The following is a 20,092-nucleotide window of genomic DNA, read 5'->3' as shown; positions in this document are numbered from 1 at the left end:
AATAATACAAATGATATGTGTCTCGCTCTATTTACAGTAACAATGTAATTGGCAGGTTAAAGTACACTTGGCGTCTAAAATACTACAGTCGACCCTCACATTAATTGCCATAACTTTATTTAGCAGATGCTGATAGTTGTGAATACTATCGAACCATCAGTTTACTAAGTCATGGTTGCAAAATATTGACACGAATTATTTACAGAGTAACAGACAAACTCGTAGACTAGAGAACATAAGTTTGGGTTCCAGGCAAATGTAGGAAAACAAGAGGCGGTACCGACTGTACGATTCATCCTACAAGATGACGTGAGGAAAGGCAAACCAGGCGCGTGTAGATTTAGAGAAAGCTTTTGAAAGAGTTGACTGGATTACACTCCATAAAATTTTGATGACAGTAGAGATAAAGAACAGGGAGCGAAAAGTTATTTATGACTTGACCAGAAGCCATACTGCATATACTGCAACTTCAAGAATCGAAGGGAATTTAATGGAGAGTGGAGTGAGAGAGAGTTGTAGCCTACCCTCGATGTTATTCCATCTGTACATTGAGTACGCTGTGAAGGAAACCAAAGAGAAATTTGGGAAGGGAATTAAAAATCAGGGAGAAGAAACAAAAACTATGAGATTTGTCAATGACATTGCAGTTCTTACAGAGACGGCAAAGCGCTTGGAAGAACAGTTGAAGGGAATAGATAGTGTCTTGAAAAGTGATTATAAAATGAAATCAACACAAGCAAAACAAGGGCAATGGAATGTAGCTGAATTAAATCAAGCGTCACTGAGGTAATTAGATCGGGAAATAAGGCACTAAAAGTTGCAAGAGTCTTACTATTTGGGCAGCAAAACAGTTGATGATGGGCGGAGTAGAGAGGATATAGAATGTAGACTGGCAATACCAAAGAAAAGCGTTTCTGGGAAAAAAGAATTTGTTAACATCTAACATTAATTTAACTGTTAGGAATTATTATCTGAAGGTATTTGTCTGGAGTCATGCGGGTATGGGAGTGAACCGCGGACGATTTTTAGTTCAGACAAGAAGGAAATAGGTGCTTTTGAAGTGTGGTGCTATAAAAGAATGCTGAATTGTAGATGGGTAGATCGAAAAGCAAATGTGGAGATGCTGAATCAAATTGGAAAAAAAGAAATTTATGAGACAACTTGAGTAAAAAAAGGGATTGTTTGATAGGACACATCCTAAGTCATGAAGGCGCTATCAGTTCAGTATTGGGAGGAGGTGTGAGGGATAGTAAAGACTGAAGAGGGGCACCAAGGTTTGAATACAGTAAGCAGGTTGAAACGGATGTATGTTGCGGTAGTTATGTAGAGATGAAGAGGCTTGCACAGGTTCGACTAGCATCACACCAGTACCGCGGTCTCCGATTTTCAAGTAACTGTTGGCCTCAAGGAATGCGGTCATCCGTATTTCGGATGAGCGCGCTGCTCTGGGGAGCCGCCTTGCTATTTTTTCGAGAGGATTAGGCTATGTGTCACCACCAGGTATCTCCATATGCTTTCGCTCTCTCTCTCTCTCGTTGTTATCAAGAACATAAACCTGACACTAAATTCTATACACATTCGACTCAAGCCACCCGCACTGTTGAGGTACATTTACAGTTCTCGAAGGAAAGAGGTCACTGTGCGCGAGGAAGGAAACCTCTCCAAGTAGGTGACTTGGGGATTTTACAGGCGATAATACCAAGCCACTTTATCTTGTTTCGCAACAAATCGCGCATATTCGGGCGCTTGTTAGCCTGTAGACCTACACTATCTTTTCTTACAGCATTCTACAATCCACCGTCACGGTGCTCTAGGGATAGCATCTATTAGTAATTGAAACGTTCTGGGTCCCGAGTTCGATCCCAGACTCTGCTTACACTTTTAATAAAAATCATCAGTAATGGCGGCTGAAGACTTCCGGCACTAGCTGTCACCGTTGTTCTGCCAATGGCCTTGCCAAAGAGGGCGGATAAGCGGATGGTTTGAAGTGGCAGCCTGTCGCTAAAAAGCGTGGGAAATTTCAGCTAAAAAGCGGCAGTGTTACCAAAGATCAACGGGGAGAAGTTGTATAAGGCAAAGGAAACCACTGCATTAAAGACACATTCTGTGTATCCATAGGTAATTTAAAAGTGTCATGATAATCTCTCCACTGGCAAAAGATTCCGGATTAGTCCCCCGTATGGGTATTGAGGAGAGGAGTGCCAAGAGGGAGGTGAACATAAGAAAAAGGCCGAGCGTGCATTGTCAGAACTTCGAACATGGCAGGGACGCCAGAAAATTTGGAAAGGGAAGGGCAAAGTCTCAGTCTAGTGACAGGTGTTGAGTGACCGTTCTGAAGGACACGAAGATGCTGCATACTCCCATACGACCGCGTTATCATCATGTGACAGAGGCTGAAAGCGTCGTCGCTGTGGGTTTCCGTTTGGTCAGCTGGTCGAACCGTGCAATATTCTTGCTTTTGGGGCATTCAGATGTGACAGTGGCTCGATGTCGAACTGCATGGCAAGTGAGGATAGGCTACTCGTCGTCAAAGTTCCGATACACCGCGTCTGACCGCCACAAGGGAGGATCACCATATTGTGCACCAGCATAACACAGCCCCTACACATCTGTACCTGTCATCCGAGAACAATATTGTGTCATTCCGCATAACTGCTCAAAGAATATCAGAAGCCAGACTACGAAAATATCACCCACGCACGGGCTGCCGTTAACTCAACAACACAAAACACTGGCTTTAGAACGGTACAGCGACCGGAAAGCATGGACTGCTAATGAATGGCGTCGCATTATGTTCAGCGATTTATTGCGTTCTGCACCATCCCAGATGATAATCGCTGGCGACTATGCCAACGATCTGGGGAGAGGTTCCGTTCTTCCAATGTTTTTGAGAGGCACAGTGGTGTTACTCAGACGTCATTGTATGGGGAGCCAGTAGGTACGGCTTCAGGTCGTGGGTGGTAATGATTGAGGAAACTCTGACAGCAGAATGCTACATCATGTGCATCCTCATGTGTTACCGTAGTGCCATGTTTCAACATGTCTCAACATGTCTCTATGGACCATCTGTGTGATTTTGAGGTACTTTAGTGGTCAGCAAGACCCCCTGATCTGTCCCCAACAGAACATGTGTGGGACCAGGTAGCATTTCAACTCCACCTTAATGCCAGTGTACCAAACATCAAGGACCAGTCACAACAATTGCGGGCTGTTTGCTTCAAGAGAGGATGCAACAGCTTTATGACCTCCTTCAGTGCATGCATCCAGATCAGAGAGGATGCAAAGTCTTACTGATAAGTGTGGCCACCCCTGAAGTAACATCACATAAGTCTTATGTCTTGGACCATACGAGGTGGCAAAGCCAGCACGTAATAAAGGTGGTACAGAGATTACACTGAAAAAAACACGTTTATCTGTAAACACACAAATGCACAATTCTCAGCTCCAATGTGAAATAGAAAATAATATCCACTTCTAGGAGAATGATGATGATTCTCATAGTTGATGAGAAAGTCCCTAACTGTTGTCCACTTCAGTGTCCTTCATCTGTGTTCAGTCAGAGTCCAGTCGGTCTCTGGTCAGTCTCCGATCAGTATCCATTCAGTTTCCGGTCAGTGTGCTAGATGGTGCCCTAGTTGCTGTCCGAGATGGTGTCCTAGACAGTGTCTGACTTAATCGAGCACAGGCTGCTTGGTGTCTTATAAGGAACTCTAGGCTGCACTGTGCCACGTCCAGCTGGAATTCGGGTTAGACTTGGGCTCAGGACACAGTGCAGAGGCAGCAGCAGGTACTGAAGATTATAGTATGGGTGCGGAGTGCCCAGCAGGAGGTAGCTCCACTGTCCATGCATATCAAGTTTCAATTTTGTACTTCTCTGTTACTAACTTTATTCGTAACGCATTTTGCAAGTAATACACACATAAACCACTGATGATCATTGTTTGACACTTAATTTAGGAAAAAAACTAGCTTTTCAGATAATATAAATAGTTGTCAGTTTTGGTTGTATAAATGTTTACAAAATTTAAAAAATCTTTGATGGAAGATAGTTCTACCTACCATCAACGACCTACGATTACCAAATTAAAAAAGTGAACATGGATGTCATTATAATCGACATTATACTTCGTTCTGCTATATGCATTATTGATGCATAACTTGTCGTTTGTAACGGAATTGTTGTATTTCCAAATAATTTAGCATCCAGTGTATTTAATTATTTCTAACGTAGTTGTTATTACTCTTTCCGATTATTTTAATAGTCTCTGGATGAGTATTTTGAATGAAACGATCCGCAGTGGCTGTAACATAAATTTATTGAAAATCGCGACCGGTTTCACTTCAATTGAAGACGCATCCTCAATTATCTGTACAAAAATGATAAAGAAAAAATTTTACAAGGAAAACTTTTTTCGTTGTAATTTTGGTACAGTTCACCTGAGCATGCGTCTTCAGTTGATGCGACGACCGGTCGTGACTTTCAATAAGGATATTTTACAGTCAGTGCAAATAGTTTGATTCAAAATGTGGAAATTTGGCTGCGGTTGCCCACAATTTAAAATAATATGAGTGAATAAACTGGAAGTAATAAAACCATCTGAATTATGGTTTTGCGCCTTTAATCATAAAACGTTTACACGCAAATATTTTACATATTATCTCATTTGTACAGTAATCAGACGTTTGAAACTGTTGTTTAGACGAGAGTTTGATTCTTTGAAGAATGTTGGAATGGCGTGGGGTAGCAATTGCAGACCGGTAGACAGACCGAGCAGAGGCCTCGTAAATCGGACGCGCGGTGGCGGACGCGCGGCGCTAACGCGATCGCGAACGCGCCCACGCCGGCCGGGCCCGGGCCGCGTGTTGCACCCGGCACGCGCCGTGACGTCACGCGTGCGCGCGCAGCCGGCTGCCGGCGCGGCGGCGGCGACGGCGGCGGCGGCGGTGGCGCGCCAGTCTGAATCCAGCCGGCGACCCTTCCACACAGCAGCAGCACACTACAACACTCGGGCCAGGCACGCACGCTCCAGCCATGGCGCAGCTCATCAACGTCAAGCTCTCCCGCTTCGACTCCCAGCCCTGGGGCTTCCGTCTGCAGGGCGGCAAGGACTTCGGCATGCCGCTCGTCATCCAAAAGGTAAGCAGTATCAGAGTGCCGCGAGGGCAGGTCGCGCGCCGGACGTGGGAGCACTGTGTTCTGTGCTTGTGATTGTTGTCTAAACAGTGTTTCGTGACAATACTCCAACAGTGTCCAGAATACGTTACCGCGTTAATCCAGTCCCTCCAAAGTGGCAGACACATTCACTTCAGTGAAAAAAGATAAAATAATCGACGCAGTAAAGATTGAAGACAGAACAGTAATTAACTGAAGTCTCAAATTTAACTAACAGCTGTGCGTCAGATGTGGCAGTCTGCTCGAACGCCTCCTATCTGAGTCCACTGCCTTTGCCTTCTGAAGCTCTGGTGCCTTGCACAAAGGTAAAGTCATTATTACCGGAACTCCGCCTTCATTCGAGACCAAACTTTGTCTATATCTCTTATTACCCTCCAATATTTTTCGGTTCTAGCTCATTTTGGAAAGTGGACTTCTGGAATTTTGTGTTTAATTGTTCTCCGCGAACCATAAATCCTTATTAGAAATTCTATGGTGTAGGACAGGCAGAGAGAAAAACACCCAGTGAAAATTGTACAAGGGGGAAGATAAATGAAAACCAAACAGATGGAAAAAGTAAGTAAACTGTTTCTTACTTGGAAAACAATTGTAACTGTTATTATATTTATCCCACTGTGAGACAAGATGATCAGTGCCTTTGTGGAAAAATATTTGCAGTTGCCTACAGAACCATCACTGCAGCCTTGCACTTCTTCGTCCGAAGCTCTAAAAATATGGAAATCACTTGGGGAGAGATTCGGGACTATATGGAGAAATGTGTAAGGGCTTCAAAATGAAACTTCTGGAGCGTTGTCGAAACAACAACCTCAGCAACATGTGGACCCGCCCACATGTTTAGACAACGCTGTAGACGTTTTGCTGAGAGGTCCTCTCCAAATAGTCCCGAACTCTCCCCATGCGATTTCCAAATTTTTTGAGCCCTGAAGGAAGACATTCGTGGCGACCTATTCCATTTGGACGAAGAGGTGCATGCCTGTGTTACAGTCATGGTTCTGTAGGCAACAGCAAACATTGTTCCACGAAGGCATCGACCGTCTTGTCTCAGTGGGATAAATGTATTAGCAGTTATGTTAATCACTTATCAAATAACAGTGTACTTACTTTTTCCATCCGTCTCGTTTTCATTTGTCTGCCCCTTGTACCATCTTCACTGGGTGTTTTCCTTTCTGCCTGTGCTACAGCGTAGATTTTCTAATAAGGACCTTGTGGTACTTGGAGAGACGTATAATCACAAAATTCCAGAAGTCCACTTTCCAAAATGAGTCAAGAAACATCAAAAAACTATACGGTTCCAGAGACCTTTTCATGTCCCACACATGATGTATAATTGCAAACTGAAACAACGAATGAAAATTTGTATCTACACCAGAATCCGAACCCGGGCCTCTGCCCACTAGGCAGATGTGCTATCCACTACGCCACCCTGGCACAGTGGCTTTGCGGAACTGCACTGACTACCCCAGCACACCTCCCTGCTCTATGCAACTTACCATTCACGCCTCGGCCCATTTGACTTGATCAAAACCTTTGCCTAGGTGTCAGGCAGGATTCCCCATTTCGTTCAATGCTGAGGCGCTATTCCAATAAATTTTGCGAGCCTCTGCGACGCTGTTCGAGTTTAGGGGGAACGCCAAGTGGACTGAGGCGTGAATTGGAATTGGGAAAGCCGGCCGCGGTGGTCTCGCGGTTCTAGGCGCTCAGTCCGGAACCGCGCGACTGCTACGGTCGCAGGTTCGAATCCTGCCTCGGACATGTGTGTGATGTCCTTAGGTTAGTTAGGTTTAAGTAGTTCTAAGTGTTAGTGGACTGATGACCACAGATGTTAAGTCCCATAGTGCTCAGAGCCATTTGAACCATTTTTTTTTTTTTTGGAATTGGGATTCTAAAGGGAGGCGTGCTAGGGTACTCTGTGAAGTTGTGCAAAAACACTGTGCATAGTGGTTAAAGCACCTGCCAGTGAACAGGAGACCTGGGTTCGGATTCTGGCCTTGGTACAGATCTTGATTCGTTGCTTCAGTCTGCATATATATATATATATCACTGTAGCACTGCCAACATATATCATGCGTAATGACCACAATGCTAAAGTTAGAGAAATTCTGGATAGAACAGAAGGATGCTGAATATTTTTCGTTGCGCATACTACCCGCAAAAGGAGTAAGAATGGGGGAAAACGAACAGGCACACACTGTGCCCTCAGCCATACACGTTTCGGTGGTTTGCGGAGCACAGATGAAAATGCAGTGTCTGAGACCACGACTCCTGTGGACGCTACAGCGCATCAACCAGTGCTTGAGCACAAAACATTGAATATTCATTCAAGAATTGCTGGCTTTCAGTATAACTGTAGACGGTATCAGATTCTCTGTGTTGATCACTTTTTTTGTGTTTAGTAGTTCTCCTTGGCACAACACATTTGTTGATCACCAGTTTTACTCGACGTTATTCATGGCATCGTTACAAGGTGCTGATTGGACTTTATAGGTAGGATAACGGTGTCACAATTGTTGTTAGTGTCAGCATCCAAATGTCTCAAGATTACAAAGCATGAAAACAGCCAGGTAGGATCAGAGGTGAATGGGGATTACACAAGAGTTATTAATTACTTTCAGCTGGCGGTATACTACCGAAAAAATTCCAAAATACCTGTGCAAAAACGTTCAGAAAAAAGATGATAATTAACACACAATCATTCATTACAATTTCGACAGCCAATGTTAGTTAAGAATACAAGAGTGTGCTACCAACAGCCCAACATATCGATCGCGTGGTTGTCATTAACATAAAATTACTCATTGGGAGAGGAACCGAGCGCAATGAAGGAGTGGTGAAAACACTTGGCTTTTATTGGGAAGAGGACAATGGGATGTTAAATCCTAATCATCCTTCCTTCCGCGTACTGGAAAGGTATAAGGTTCTGAATCTCCATATATCCAACATGATTTGTGTCTTCGTAAACCTCTCAAGGCGAATGCCAGGGTAGTATCTGTGAAAAACTCCATGGCCGTTTTCCCACCCACTCTCCCAACTCTGTCCTTCGCTCTGTCTATGATGGCGCCATTATCGACGGGATGTTGAACCTTAATCTTCTTTTCCTTCAGAGTCATTCAGTCTTTCGAAAATTTGGCAGCACTGATTGGAAACATCAGCAGTTAACGGCAAAGTGCAGAAAACAAAAAGAAATTAAATGTAGCTCAAACAGCATCACGGTTTGGTCTTAAACAATTTGACTACTCTTTAATTCTCTCTATAGTGACAAGGAAACAGTAACATCATGGCCTGAGTTGATGAATAAAAGAGTAATTAGTAAAGGGTAGAGGGAAGCTAAGGTCACAGGCAAGTGCCGTCAAGTTGCTTAACGTGAAATAAAAGCTAAGAGTATGATATCGAAAGCAGTAGACAGACAATCGCCGCGTTGCAATAACACCAGTAGGAAATCTACCGATATCACAACTATCTACGAAATCCATGGGCGAATAAAAGTAATGATGATGACGAGAGTGAAAGAAAATAACAACGAGGTTGTTGTGAAAAACACCATTACACTGAGACAAGGCAGTGATCGTTGTTGTGCTCACGGTATAGTATGTACGGTAAAATTATCGCGACTTAATGGCTTAATCACCGAAATCAAGCAGTGTTTTCGTTGCCTACGGGAATTGATCATATTTCGTTTTGATGAACATGTCACGTACCTACACTGGGGGTGCCTCAGAAGCCTTTAGCTTAGCTCGTACGTCTTTGCGCCGCGATGTATGCACACAACACACTTCACTGTCGGCCATGTTGCATAAGCTGTAGGCGGAAGACTGACGGTATGCGTTTGATTGCTTCCAGAGCGAACATACTCGACGTGGTTCATTGGACACAGATATCTTTCAAAACTGTATGGCAGTCAACTTTATCATTAAATACGCGTGATCAAAGTAAATACTGACCTTACAGAAATACAGTGGCTGTTTCCATCAGATACATTTTTTTCTTAACGGTTATATACAGGAAGGGAGCTCAGCGAAAAATACATCACATTATTTCCTGTTCATTTCACACACGGGTTGTGACAAAACAACTGTCTCCAAGCTCCCGAGTTCCTTCGGTCTCGTACAAAGGACAGGCAGCAGCCGTTTCCGGGAGCGGTCCAGTTCTTGCTCTATCGTGTAGCGAGTTGCTTCGTACAACAAGTTTTTCATTACTCTTTTCCCGTTTCCACGAAAGACGACTGAAATTTCTCAGTAAGCAAATTGATTAGTCAAGAATCTTCATGAACAGATCCCCATTTGCCTCTGTGACGCTGTAACCTTTCGGGAGACTGGACAATTCTCGAGACTTAGCTAAGTGAAAGATTTAGCTACAGATTCTGCCGGAGATTAAATGTCCCTTCTCACAAGTTTTCCTGTGGTATGATGTCTGACCAGTTACCTCCTTGGAACTGAATTCAATACATTCCGTTGTTATAAATCGCACTTCTTGAAGAGTGGCCTCTGAAACAACGTTGTATTTACGATATATCTTGCGTAACGCCAAAATCAGACGTAAAAAAGGCTGATAAGCTTTTAACGTGATTCTCAGTCAACGTTGGTTTTTCTGAGTGCCGCGATATGTCATTTTGATTGTAGAAAGTTGCTTCAGCTAAACGCAGCTAAGTGTCCCGCCATTGAAACGGACTGAAGTCATCCACAATTTCGCACATTGGGATACAGAAAAAGGCTGCCTTGTGCTATAGCTTTAGTCACAGTCATCGCATTTCTCGGTAGCAAAATGTCCCGGTCTCTGTTCATGGTGTGATACGAAAACGCTCTGTAAACAGAGATACCTCTCAATCTCTCTCGCGAAAAATTATCGTGCTTTCGGCTAACTGTAGGATTCGAAATACACTGCAACAACGTCATTTGCTTCGACAAGGAAAATGGACATTTGTGGTAATTATTATGTGAACGAAACGATGTCTCATGTCATAAGAAGAGACAGACTATCATTCATATACGAACCAGATATTCTTACGACTTCGGGTGAAAATTGCACGGCTTACACAATAAGACATGACAGAGAATACATAGTTGAGCCATTAATTATTTCTCTCAATGCCGAGTGGAAGGAAGGAAAACGAGTAATAGCTCGATTAAGTATTTAGAGTCATTCACAGTTTCTGTTTCGATGTTTAAGTGATAGTATTAAACAGACGAGAAATTATTCATTGAGATCATTTGCACTACCAATGAAAACGCGGCGTTTTCTCGCTCAGAACGACTGGAATGGTTGAAGAACTGGGTTCGTATTCAGAAGCTATCCTGATTTAGGCATCCCTTGGTTTGAAACCAGTGTCGAGGATAATTTGTTAAATTATTGCAAATGAAAGCAGCTGCCAGACATTTTTACAATTTTTCCCCAGATGGATATCATTAATAATCCCAATTTTAATCGTCACGCACAAGTATTCCTATATGTAGGTGCTGCACTTACGTATGTGATTGTTCTGTTCTGTTCTGTTTGCTCATTTCGAAGCGAGACTGTGGAGTAGTATTGAGGTGGGATTAGTATTTAACTGTTTGATGTGCCTTCGATATCGAGGCCGTAAGAGAGAAATTATCTTAGGTGGACAAGGATAGGAAAGAAAAACTGTCCCGGCTTTACTGAAGGATTTAATCTTGCATTAATGGAAACTTATTTACGAAAAACATGGACAACCTAAATCAGAATGGCCGGACTTGAATTTTGATACCGCTACTTCCGCTGGTCCAGTGTAGACCATGCAATCTCGTTCAGTGGTAAACAAGACATTGGATTTTAGAAGAGTGTGAACGCTAAGCGAAACTGTCACTTTCTGCGAATTACACAAGAGAGAGCACATTTTTGCCGACTCTTGCGCCAGTTCGCGGTAAGTTTCTTTCACTTCCTCCATGTACGAAATCCAGAAGGAACTGCTCCTTAGATGGGGAACAACATTTGAATGTTATAGAGCGTTGCTGATGTTACAAAATTCGTGAGACGCTAATAGCAGCTAATATAAGGGGCGATCAAAAAGTTTCAGTTTGAGGACATCAAAAAATTTCCGTTTGAGGTTGTTGCCGCGGCGTATATGCAACCCAGTGCGACTCAGATGCTGATATATAAGCACTGACATGTAAGCAAGGGGTTCGTGTGACCTTCGAATGGGAACTTTTTTGATCGCTCCTCACATGTGTCACGGTAAGAGAGCTGGAATGTTAGACGGATGGTTGCATTACGCCGTGAAGTATTAGTTTCCAGTCCCCAGGCTCTTGGTTCATTCTCTCAAAACAGCACCCACCTCCGTATCTGAGGTTTCTAACACACATTTGAGCAAAGATAGTTGATTAAAATCCTGATGGTGAGGAAATATTTAACGAATGTATCTGTGTGGCATGGCCAGAAGAGGTAGTAATCTCGAGATTATGATCACCAGGTTTTGCGACAATGTCGTAGACCGAATTTCAAACCTGTACATAGCGTCTCACAGAGTGAGGGAAAGCGACACTGTTGATAGCGAATCGTCCGTCGTATTGGACGTTAATTTCGGCGGACATTTTTGTGCTATTCGAGAAGAGTAGGCTATGTGCCGCAAAAGGCTTTTGTTCTATCCTTTTTCTCGTCGTCATCATCATCGTCGTCGTCGTTAAAAACAGCAACAATAAAAACGCTGTACTACAGACACCCTTACTATAGCCATGTCAGTCACACTCACCGCAGTCTGGCAAGCAAGCCGCCCAATCGGCGTCACAAAATATCACTGACCGTGCGGCCGCACGAGTTCACAGTCCAATTCACGTCAGGCCTATGGGTGCTCTTCAATGAAGTTTCCTTTGCTTCGAGTCTATCAACAATAGCTAACGAGACGGCTAGTTAATTACACGTTCTGTAGATCATTTGAAAGATTTTTTATTCAAGTGGTGTTGAAGGAGTCAGTTTACAAGATACGTGATTATTAAAAACATTAAGGAACTTTTTTTTCAGTATTACTCTGCAACTATACTTAAAACTAGTTTTATTACACGCTACCAGTTTTTAAAATAAATATTCATTCTTCTATTGAATGGAAGTTGCCCAGTACAAATGATATTAACTTAGACTGAAAACTTGCGTGGACGATCTGTCAGACATTTTATTTTATTGGTAAAATGATCAAAAATTTTCGTTGGTGTATTTGTACTCCTTCTCGAGTCAATGGCAGCTTTCATAATGCTTAAAAACGCTATTTTTTCGTCTAGTGCTGTAGGTACTACATCACTATTCTTCTCAAATTGCGATAGATTACGTATGACGAATTTAATTAGCGATTATACTTATTGTGAAGGCCCAGTTAAAATGCATGACCCCTTGAACAGGTGCCCACAAAATGACTTAAGGAGAAGATCACATATTTTTATAGCTTGCTTTTGTGCGATCAATACTTTCCTTCTAACTGATGAATTATCCCACAAAAATTATCTCATAACCCATTACTGAGTGGAAATATGCACGCTATGTTAGGATGTAGATTCGTTTGTTTCCAAGACTAGCAATTATACGAAGAGGAAAAGTAGTTTTGTGTGTGTGTGTGTGTGTGTGTGTGTGTGTGTGTGTGTGTGTGTGTGTATGATTTCCCTAAGAGACCAAGCTGCTGAGCTTCTCGGTCCCTAGACTTACACACTACTTACACTAACTTATGCTAAGACCAACACACACTCGAACCTTTGGCAGGAGGGGCCGCACAATCCGTGACATGGCGCCTTAGACCGCTCGGCCACTACGCGCGGCGAAAAGTAGTTGAATCTAAATGTTAGACCATCTCAATAATATGCTTCTCGCAGTTCAAGTTTTCATCAATATGTACACCCAAAAATTTGGATGATTAACTGATTCCACTTATACAACTTGTATCGGTACCCGTCTGTGTTCGGTCACTCCTGTAATTCGACGTGAAACCCAAACGACACTCTTGTTATAACACGCAATACACCCACGTAACACTATGTTGTATTTTACTCGGCACAGTTGTGGGATCCCAGTCCTCTCGTTTTCAGAATCTGCTGACAGTCATTGTCTAATGGTTTTTCTGAAGCTATTTGGACTGTAGATTTTGCTATGCCACCAAAGTGACGACGTAACTATGATTTCACAAAACCAAATTCGTAAACTCAGCTCTCAACGGGGAGCACTTCCGTAAACATCTAGCGTTCCTTATTTACAGTTATTGTGCAAAAGGTTAAAGGGGAGGTTAAACGGCCAAGCGACGGTTACTGAATAAGTCAATTTGGTCGGGGCAGAGGAAAACAGACGAACAAAGGAAGATATAAGCAACAAGGAAGAGTTCAGAATGATTCTCATATACGTATGATGAGGATCGTCACGTGCATAGCCAGCACGTATCAGCCGAACAGAATCCTTATCGCGACGATCACAATTGAAAGGAGATGTTATCAGAGACACTCAAGTACTCACAAGTTAGTCCAACGTAATTTCTCTCTTGGTTACGGTGGTGACGAGAATATGTTCAGGTTTCAAATTAAAACATAAAATTATTTTCTGTTATCGTCAACTCGGATGTTAAAGAGACTAAATATAAAAAGCATATTTTATTATAACACTAATTTAACTGACATAAAGACAAGCTGATGTTTTATATTTGTTGCAACTTTGTAGAAAATCCACGTGGTGCAGACTGACAAGGCTCTTAGTAACTGCAGGCCCTGGCAGGCACTGTGAATTCACTCCGCATCGGCACCCATGTCTTTATGTCTATAAGATGTGTCGACGTGTACGATTGCAAAACAAAGCTTAAAAGATAAAATTCGAGATATCTTTAATTTGTCCCAAGAAAGAAAATTTAGCTCAGTGGTACGCTATAGCAATTGTATAGAAATATGTTTAGAATCTGGTGGTAATTCGCCAAAGCTGGAAGGAGGCAAGACATCCTCACTCCGGATTTTAATAACTGTTACTTGAGCCGGTAACCTGTACAGTGCACAGTCACGCTGTATTCTTCAAATTAGGTGAAGCTATTCGAGATTACAACTGTTGTGTGATGTTAATCTGAACTATTGGTAGGACAAGAAGTCACCAAAACTGTAAATAACTTCTTTATGAAGATGAAGAGGCGCTAGGGGTAAACTAAACTTTCCTTGGTACGTTTCTCTGACACAAGTAAACCCTAGCTAACGACTTAATTTTTCACTTAACAGTCTGTCATCCAAGACCTAGTACGTCCGGGAGGGTCAACAGTTGCGAGCTACGTCGGAGAGAAGAATCTCCGAATGTACGAACAGAATCGTCGGCAAACATTGCTGTAGCTCATAATGACTAGGAGTCACTAATATTTATCGTTTTTTACGATCTAGAGAGTCCAGAAATAGGAGATTAGAGAGGGATAGCGGCATGGGATAGTTCCTGGTTATAGTGCATTTAGTCATGAAGATTAAATTAAAGTTTTGGAGTTACCTGCAACCTCGTCTAATAGCCCAATGAACAATAAGAGCTCAGATTGTGGTTGCCCCCTTGTAATGTCTTTCGTACATTCAGTCATTGAAGATGCTTGCCTGTGAAAAATGGAAGACAAGTACATTTGGGAAAAGTAAATGTAACGTTTGTCTGCCTCCGTAGCTGAGGAGTGTGCGCTACTGACTGCCATGCGGGGGCACGGGCTTCGATTCCCGGCACTACCAAGGATTTTTCCATGGAGGGAGGACTGGAACGGGAACACCCAGCATTGTGAGCCGAACTGAGGAGCTACTTGAGTGACTTAGGCTCCTCCAAAGTCAAGAGTGGAGAACTAAGGATGACACGGCGGTCGATCGGATCCGTGTAACTTTACCTTTTAACTAAATGTAATGTGGACAGATCTAAGGTAATCTAGAATTATGACCACATAGGTACTGACGTCGTCACTCACTCGACATACAATAGCACCCTCCTGTATAATTCAACTACGGAACAAACAACGAAGTGCCTAATACGCCAGTGACAGTAGAGACGTCAGTGCAACGTTTTGCTCGTAGTCAGAGCTTTTAAATGATGAGTGGCGCATCACAGCGATGAACACAAAGCCGTCACAACTACGGAGTCTGGCTAATTGACAAGATCCTAGCTCAGCTGGAAGCGTAGCTGCCCAACCGTTATTATCAACAAACAAAGAACAGGAGCAAACTAGTGTGCGATATTTAATAAAAACATCGATGCTCTGAGATAAGTGTGTGGTTTGCAGTGAAGAAGCGCGTGTTGAAGGAAATGGAGCAATATGTTTTCGTTATCACATGCCACAGGCATAAACGTACTGTAGGATAATTCCATTTTCCACCACGCTTATTATAAAAGTACTATCATTTGTACCTTTATCGGCTGATTTTGGCTGTTTGCCACTTGGAGGTGCGTACTCCTATACTCGTAAATTTGTATCGTCGCCCTTTGCCGGTCTGTACAAATGTACATCTGCCATTTTCATACGTAACAGTCGTAGTAACAAGAGCCGCAGTTTTATGTACATACGACAGTGATGTTATTTTAAAGCATTGACTAATATGGAACGTAGTTCTTGCTTATGTTTACTACGACTGTTACATATTTTTTTTAAAAAACGAGACATTTGTATACACCCGAAAACAAGTACACATTTACGAGTATACGAGTAAGCACCTGAAAATGGGAAACAGCTGAAATCAGCTGATTGTGTTATAAATGACAGTGAACGTATAACAGCCAGAGTGATTAATGGAATTATCTTCCAATGTATCATCAGCTGAAGTTGGTAAATAACTCCTTAAATTGCTCCGTGAAGTCTGTACTCACTGTCTGATTTACTTATGCCACTAAGAGAGGATACATATATTTAATAAAACTAAGCTTTCGTTCATTTGTGTGAGCGTTGTCATCATCTTGGAATCGAACGCGGTAGGAAATTGAAACTCTCCGCGAGAGATTGGATGGATGATTACTATTTCACGTGTCATCAACATCGAGGTCCTGTCCTCTTCATAGGAGCCCTCCTGTCATTCGCCTTAAGTAATTTGAGAAAACCACAGAAAACCTAAATCTGGGTGGCCCAAGATGTAATTGAACTCCGCACCTCCCGAATACGCTTTCATTGCCTTAATTATTGCGCAGTCTCGTTCAATTAATAGGTGTACGTAATTCAGACAAGGTCACTGACCTAAGTTGTTCGACATGCTGCACTTACTGTCACATCGAACTGATTAAGTAGGAAAGCGGACACTGAATTATCAACAGAAGTAGCGAGGCTAGAGTGCCGTCCAGGTTGTAGATTTACAAGGTGTCCTAGTACCTTCAGGTGCGAGGCAGGATAGTCCCCCAATTTGACCGCGACCCACGCCTCTTTCATATCCTCGTGCTACTAGAGTACCGCTCCATGATTTATAATATAGGTTTCGACAGGGTGTTAGTTTTCATTGCATCAAACCGCGATCTGGCTAGATTGAAGTGTAACTTCCCTGAGTTCCTGCAGCCACTTAAATTATTTGCCGAGATATGTCAATAACATGCTACTGAATCATGTAATATGATTCAACGTTTCGCCAGCTACTCCAAGCGGCCAACGTCAGGGTGTTATACAGTCAAGTAAGAAAAGAGGCGTTGGACTGAGACTCTTTGAGTGGCTTTTAAGGAAATATAATTCACCCAGGAGGGAGGGAGTATACAAAACTACTGTTCGAATGAACATTTTGTATCACGGAGAGGCGTTTTACTTTCACATTTCCGACAGCGTTATGTTATGCAAAATATTAGTTGCCCCCACATACGTATCGCCAAATGACCATGATGCGGAAATCACAGATCTCATCACACGGAAGGTTCACCCGAGGTCGCACTTGATGCGCACTATTCGCCAGCGGGACAGCGGGGAAGTATTGTAGGGGTACGAGAGGTACCTTCCACCGTATACGAATAAAGGAAGGAAGATTAGAGTTTGACGTCGTGTCGACGACGCTGTGATTAGAAACAAAGCTCAGGCTCGAATTTAGGCAAAGATGGAGAAGCAAATGACCTCGTCTTTTTCTAAGAACCCATCTAAACACTTGTGTAAAGCGCGCACGCACACGCGCCATAGATGGCATATAGAAGATGACGTATACGTGTATAAGCAGCGGTCAAAAAGTTCCCGTTGCGGGGGTTACTGCAGTGTATATGCAACGGGTATATAGGCAGCGACATGTTGCGGTAAATGCGGAAACGTAAACTATGGCGACATTATTACCATATGCGTCCAGACGGGACCAGCGTGCTGTTATTCTTTTCTTGGTTGCCTAAGGGCAAACACCGGTAGAGATCCACTGCAGAACGAAAAATGCGTAAGGGCAGCGAGTCTGTCAAAAATCATTGTTGTATAATGCTGCGACAAGTCCCATGCTCGTCGCGATACGACAGAAGAACGAACACTGCAAGAATGTATGCTGATTTGATGGAGTGAAAGCCCGCATCTCGTGGTCGTGCGGTAGCGTTCTCGCTTCCCACGCCCGGGTTCCCGGGTTCGATTCCCGGCGGGGTCAGGGATTTTCTCTGCCTCGTGATGGCTGGGTGTTGTGTGCTGTCCTTAGGTTAGTTAGGTTTAAGTAGTTCTAAGTTCTAGGGGACTGATGACCATAGATGTTAAGTCCCATAGTGCTCAGGGCCATTTGAACCATTTTTGATGGAGTGAACAGCAACGTCGTACTGTCACATTACACAGTGGCTGGGAGACGCAGGTGCATCCAGTGTCGTCAAACAAGTCGGAGCGATGAAGAACGAAGTGGCAGACCAGCTCTCTTTGAAGAACCGGTAATCCCAAGGAAAGTGGAGGCACCGGTATTCGAAGACAGGGCGTAGCACAGTCGAGGCGACACGGCAAACAGTTTAAATCAGTCATGTATCGGTTCTGAACAACCTGTACGACATTTTGAACGTGACAGAGGATGCAGCTATGTGTGTCGGTCAAGATCGCTTCTTTAGCCGTCTAATCACCATAGACAAATGCTGGGTGTATTTCCGTGAACGAAAGGATCAAAGCAAGCATTGGAAATGTGTGTATTCACCATCGCTGAAATGAGCCAAAGCCCAACTATCATAGGGTTAGCTGAACAGCCAGCGCAGCTGAGTGCTTTGCGGGGGGACCCGGGTTCGATTCCAGGTACTGCAAGGGATTTTTTTCTTGGTTAAAGGACTGGTAGGAGGTACACTTAACTTCTTGAGGCCAACTGAGAAGGCCGGCCGGGGGGCCGAGCGGTTCTAGGCGCTACAGTCTGGGACAGCGCGACCGCTACGGTCGCAGGTTCGAATCCTGCCTCGGGCATGGATGTGTGTGATGTCCTTAGGTTAGTTAGGTTTTAGTAGTTCTAAGTTCTAGGGGACTGATGACCTGAGATGTTAAATCTCATAGTGCTCAGAGCCATTTGAACCAACTGAGAAGCTACTCGTCCATTTTGTGGCATTTACAAGGTCAAGAAAGCTATAACCGATCGGGAGAGCAATGTGCTGACCACAAGCCCCTCCACATCGCATCCAATGACAGGGGACGCCTGATTGGCCCATTTTTATGCAGAGGTGCTAACAATAAGGCTATAGGTGGCTATCAAGTATCTAAGCGTCGCGGAAAGCCGTTCAAGGGCCTTTTTTTTTTTTTTTTCTTTTTGTCCCCATGACAACGCAACCGCTCGGTCTGCGCAGAACACGGTCAAGAGCGCTGCTTCTTTGTAATGTCAAATATTGCCTCAATCCCTGAAATGTTCTGACCTGACGGCCGACACTTCTTCTGGAACAGCCAGTATGCAGACTTGTACAGCTTTTCGAGGCGGTAATTAGGACTGGATGACTGGCTTGTGGCTGGCAGGCGCCCCTCTGCCGCTAGGCGGCTTCCCTTCCCGGGGACAAGGTGCCCCAGCCCGGGTCCCGGGCGGCGCTGGCGCTAAATATACCGGCGGGTTATAACTGCGGGCCCCCTGCCTGCAGCCGCCTGCCAGCTCGCAGCACACGCACCACCCGGTAACACACTTCGAGGTGTTCGTTAATAAATTGTTAACACGACACTAGCGGCTGTGTCGCGAGTTTTCAGCGACGCAGTGACCCTCCTTTCTATACCGAACTGTGAAGAAATTTCCAAAGAAACACCGACAACTGCATAATACGTGTAACACGTACCACACGACTCGAGACAGATAGGTGCTGAATGAAAAGTATTTGGCTGTTAATAAAGTAAGGGGTAAGGGGTGAAGCCTTCAATGACTACCGTAACAGAATCTTGCCGAAAGATCTCTCACAACCCCCCCCCCCCCCAAAAAAAAAAAAACTGGGCGTATGTAAAGGCTTGCCAGTGACACCACAGTTTCTGTCCAGAACAGTGGTCGTCAAACTGCGACCAGCGGGCTAGGGATGGCGGTCATCGCTGAAACAAGCGGTTTTCGGTTGTATCTATTTTTATACGCACCAGTTTAACCTGGCAGTTAAAACCGTTCCAAATAACCAGTTCCTGCGATGACAAATTTTAGGATTCTTTTTCCTATTATTTCCTGTAATAAATGTAGAGATCGAACAAAGATTGAAAAATTATGATTCTGCTGTGTTTAAAGATACATAGAATCAAAATATTAAATTAAATAAGCAAATAAATGCAAACGTAGGCCGTCCACCATACGCTGCTTTTCTCTAAAAGTGATTGAGTGGTTGAGTACAACGACAAATCACCAGTATTCCCCCACTGTTTCTAATTTTTAGGAAACCCTGCTCAAAAATCAAGGATCAGACCACTGTTTGGCCATTATCAATAGCCAGTGCTAAAGGGTGAAAACAAAGGCTTAACATCTCTGTTTTACGTGTTAATTTGTCCGTTTTCAAGGGCTACAAGGTGGTAAGGACATTACGTAGACAAAAGTAGCAGATCAGCCACTTTCTATTCTTACAGTATAGTATCAATGGATTGTTGTTAACTTTTTAATTTATTACTGT

At 43.5% G+C, this 20,092-nt stretch overlaps 1 protein-coding gene across 5 annotated transcripts in view; it reads left to right on the top strand.

Moving 5' to 3' along the window:
- The first annotated feature begins 4,919 nt into the window (after nt 1–4,919).
- Nucleotides 4,920–20,092, top strand: part of LOC124544627 (PDZ and LIM domain protein Zasp-like) — a 287,293-nt gene continuing 272,120 nt past the window's right edge. For all 5 annotated transcript variants that reach the window (XM_047123234.1, XM_047123233.1, XM_047123231.1 and 2 more), the window contains exon 1: nt 4,920–5,137. In XM_047123234.1, coding sequence (XP_046979190.1) covers nt 5,033–5,137 — 105 coding nt within the window. In that variant the 5' untranslated portion in view covers nt 4,920–5,032. The remainder of the gene's footprint in view (nt 5,138–20,092) is intronic.

The sequence above is a fragment of the Schistocerca americana genome, chromosome 8 (assembly GCF_021461395.2).
Source record: "Schistocerca americana isolate TAMUIC-IGC-003095 chromosome 8, iqSchAmer2.1, whole genome shotgun sequence".
Classification (NCBI taxonomy): Eukaryota; Metazoa; Arthropoda; class Insecta; order Orthoptera; family Acrididae; genus Schistocerca; species Schistocerca americana.
The sequence above is the reverse complement of the archived record's forward strand: the minus strand, read 5'-3'. Positions and strand labels throughout refer to the sequence as shown.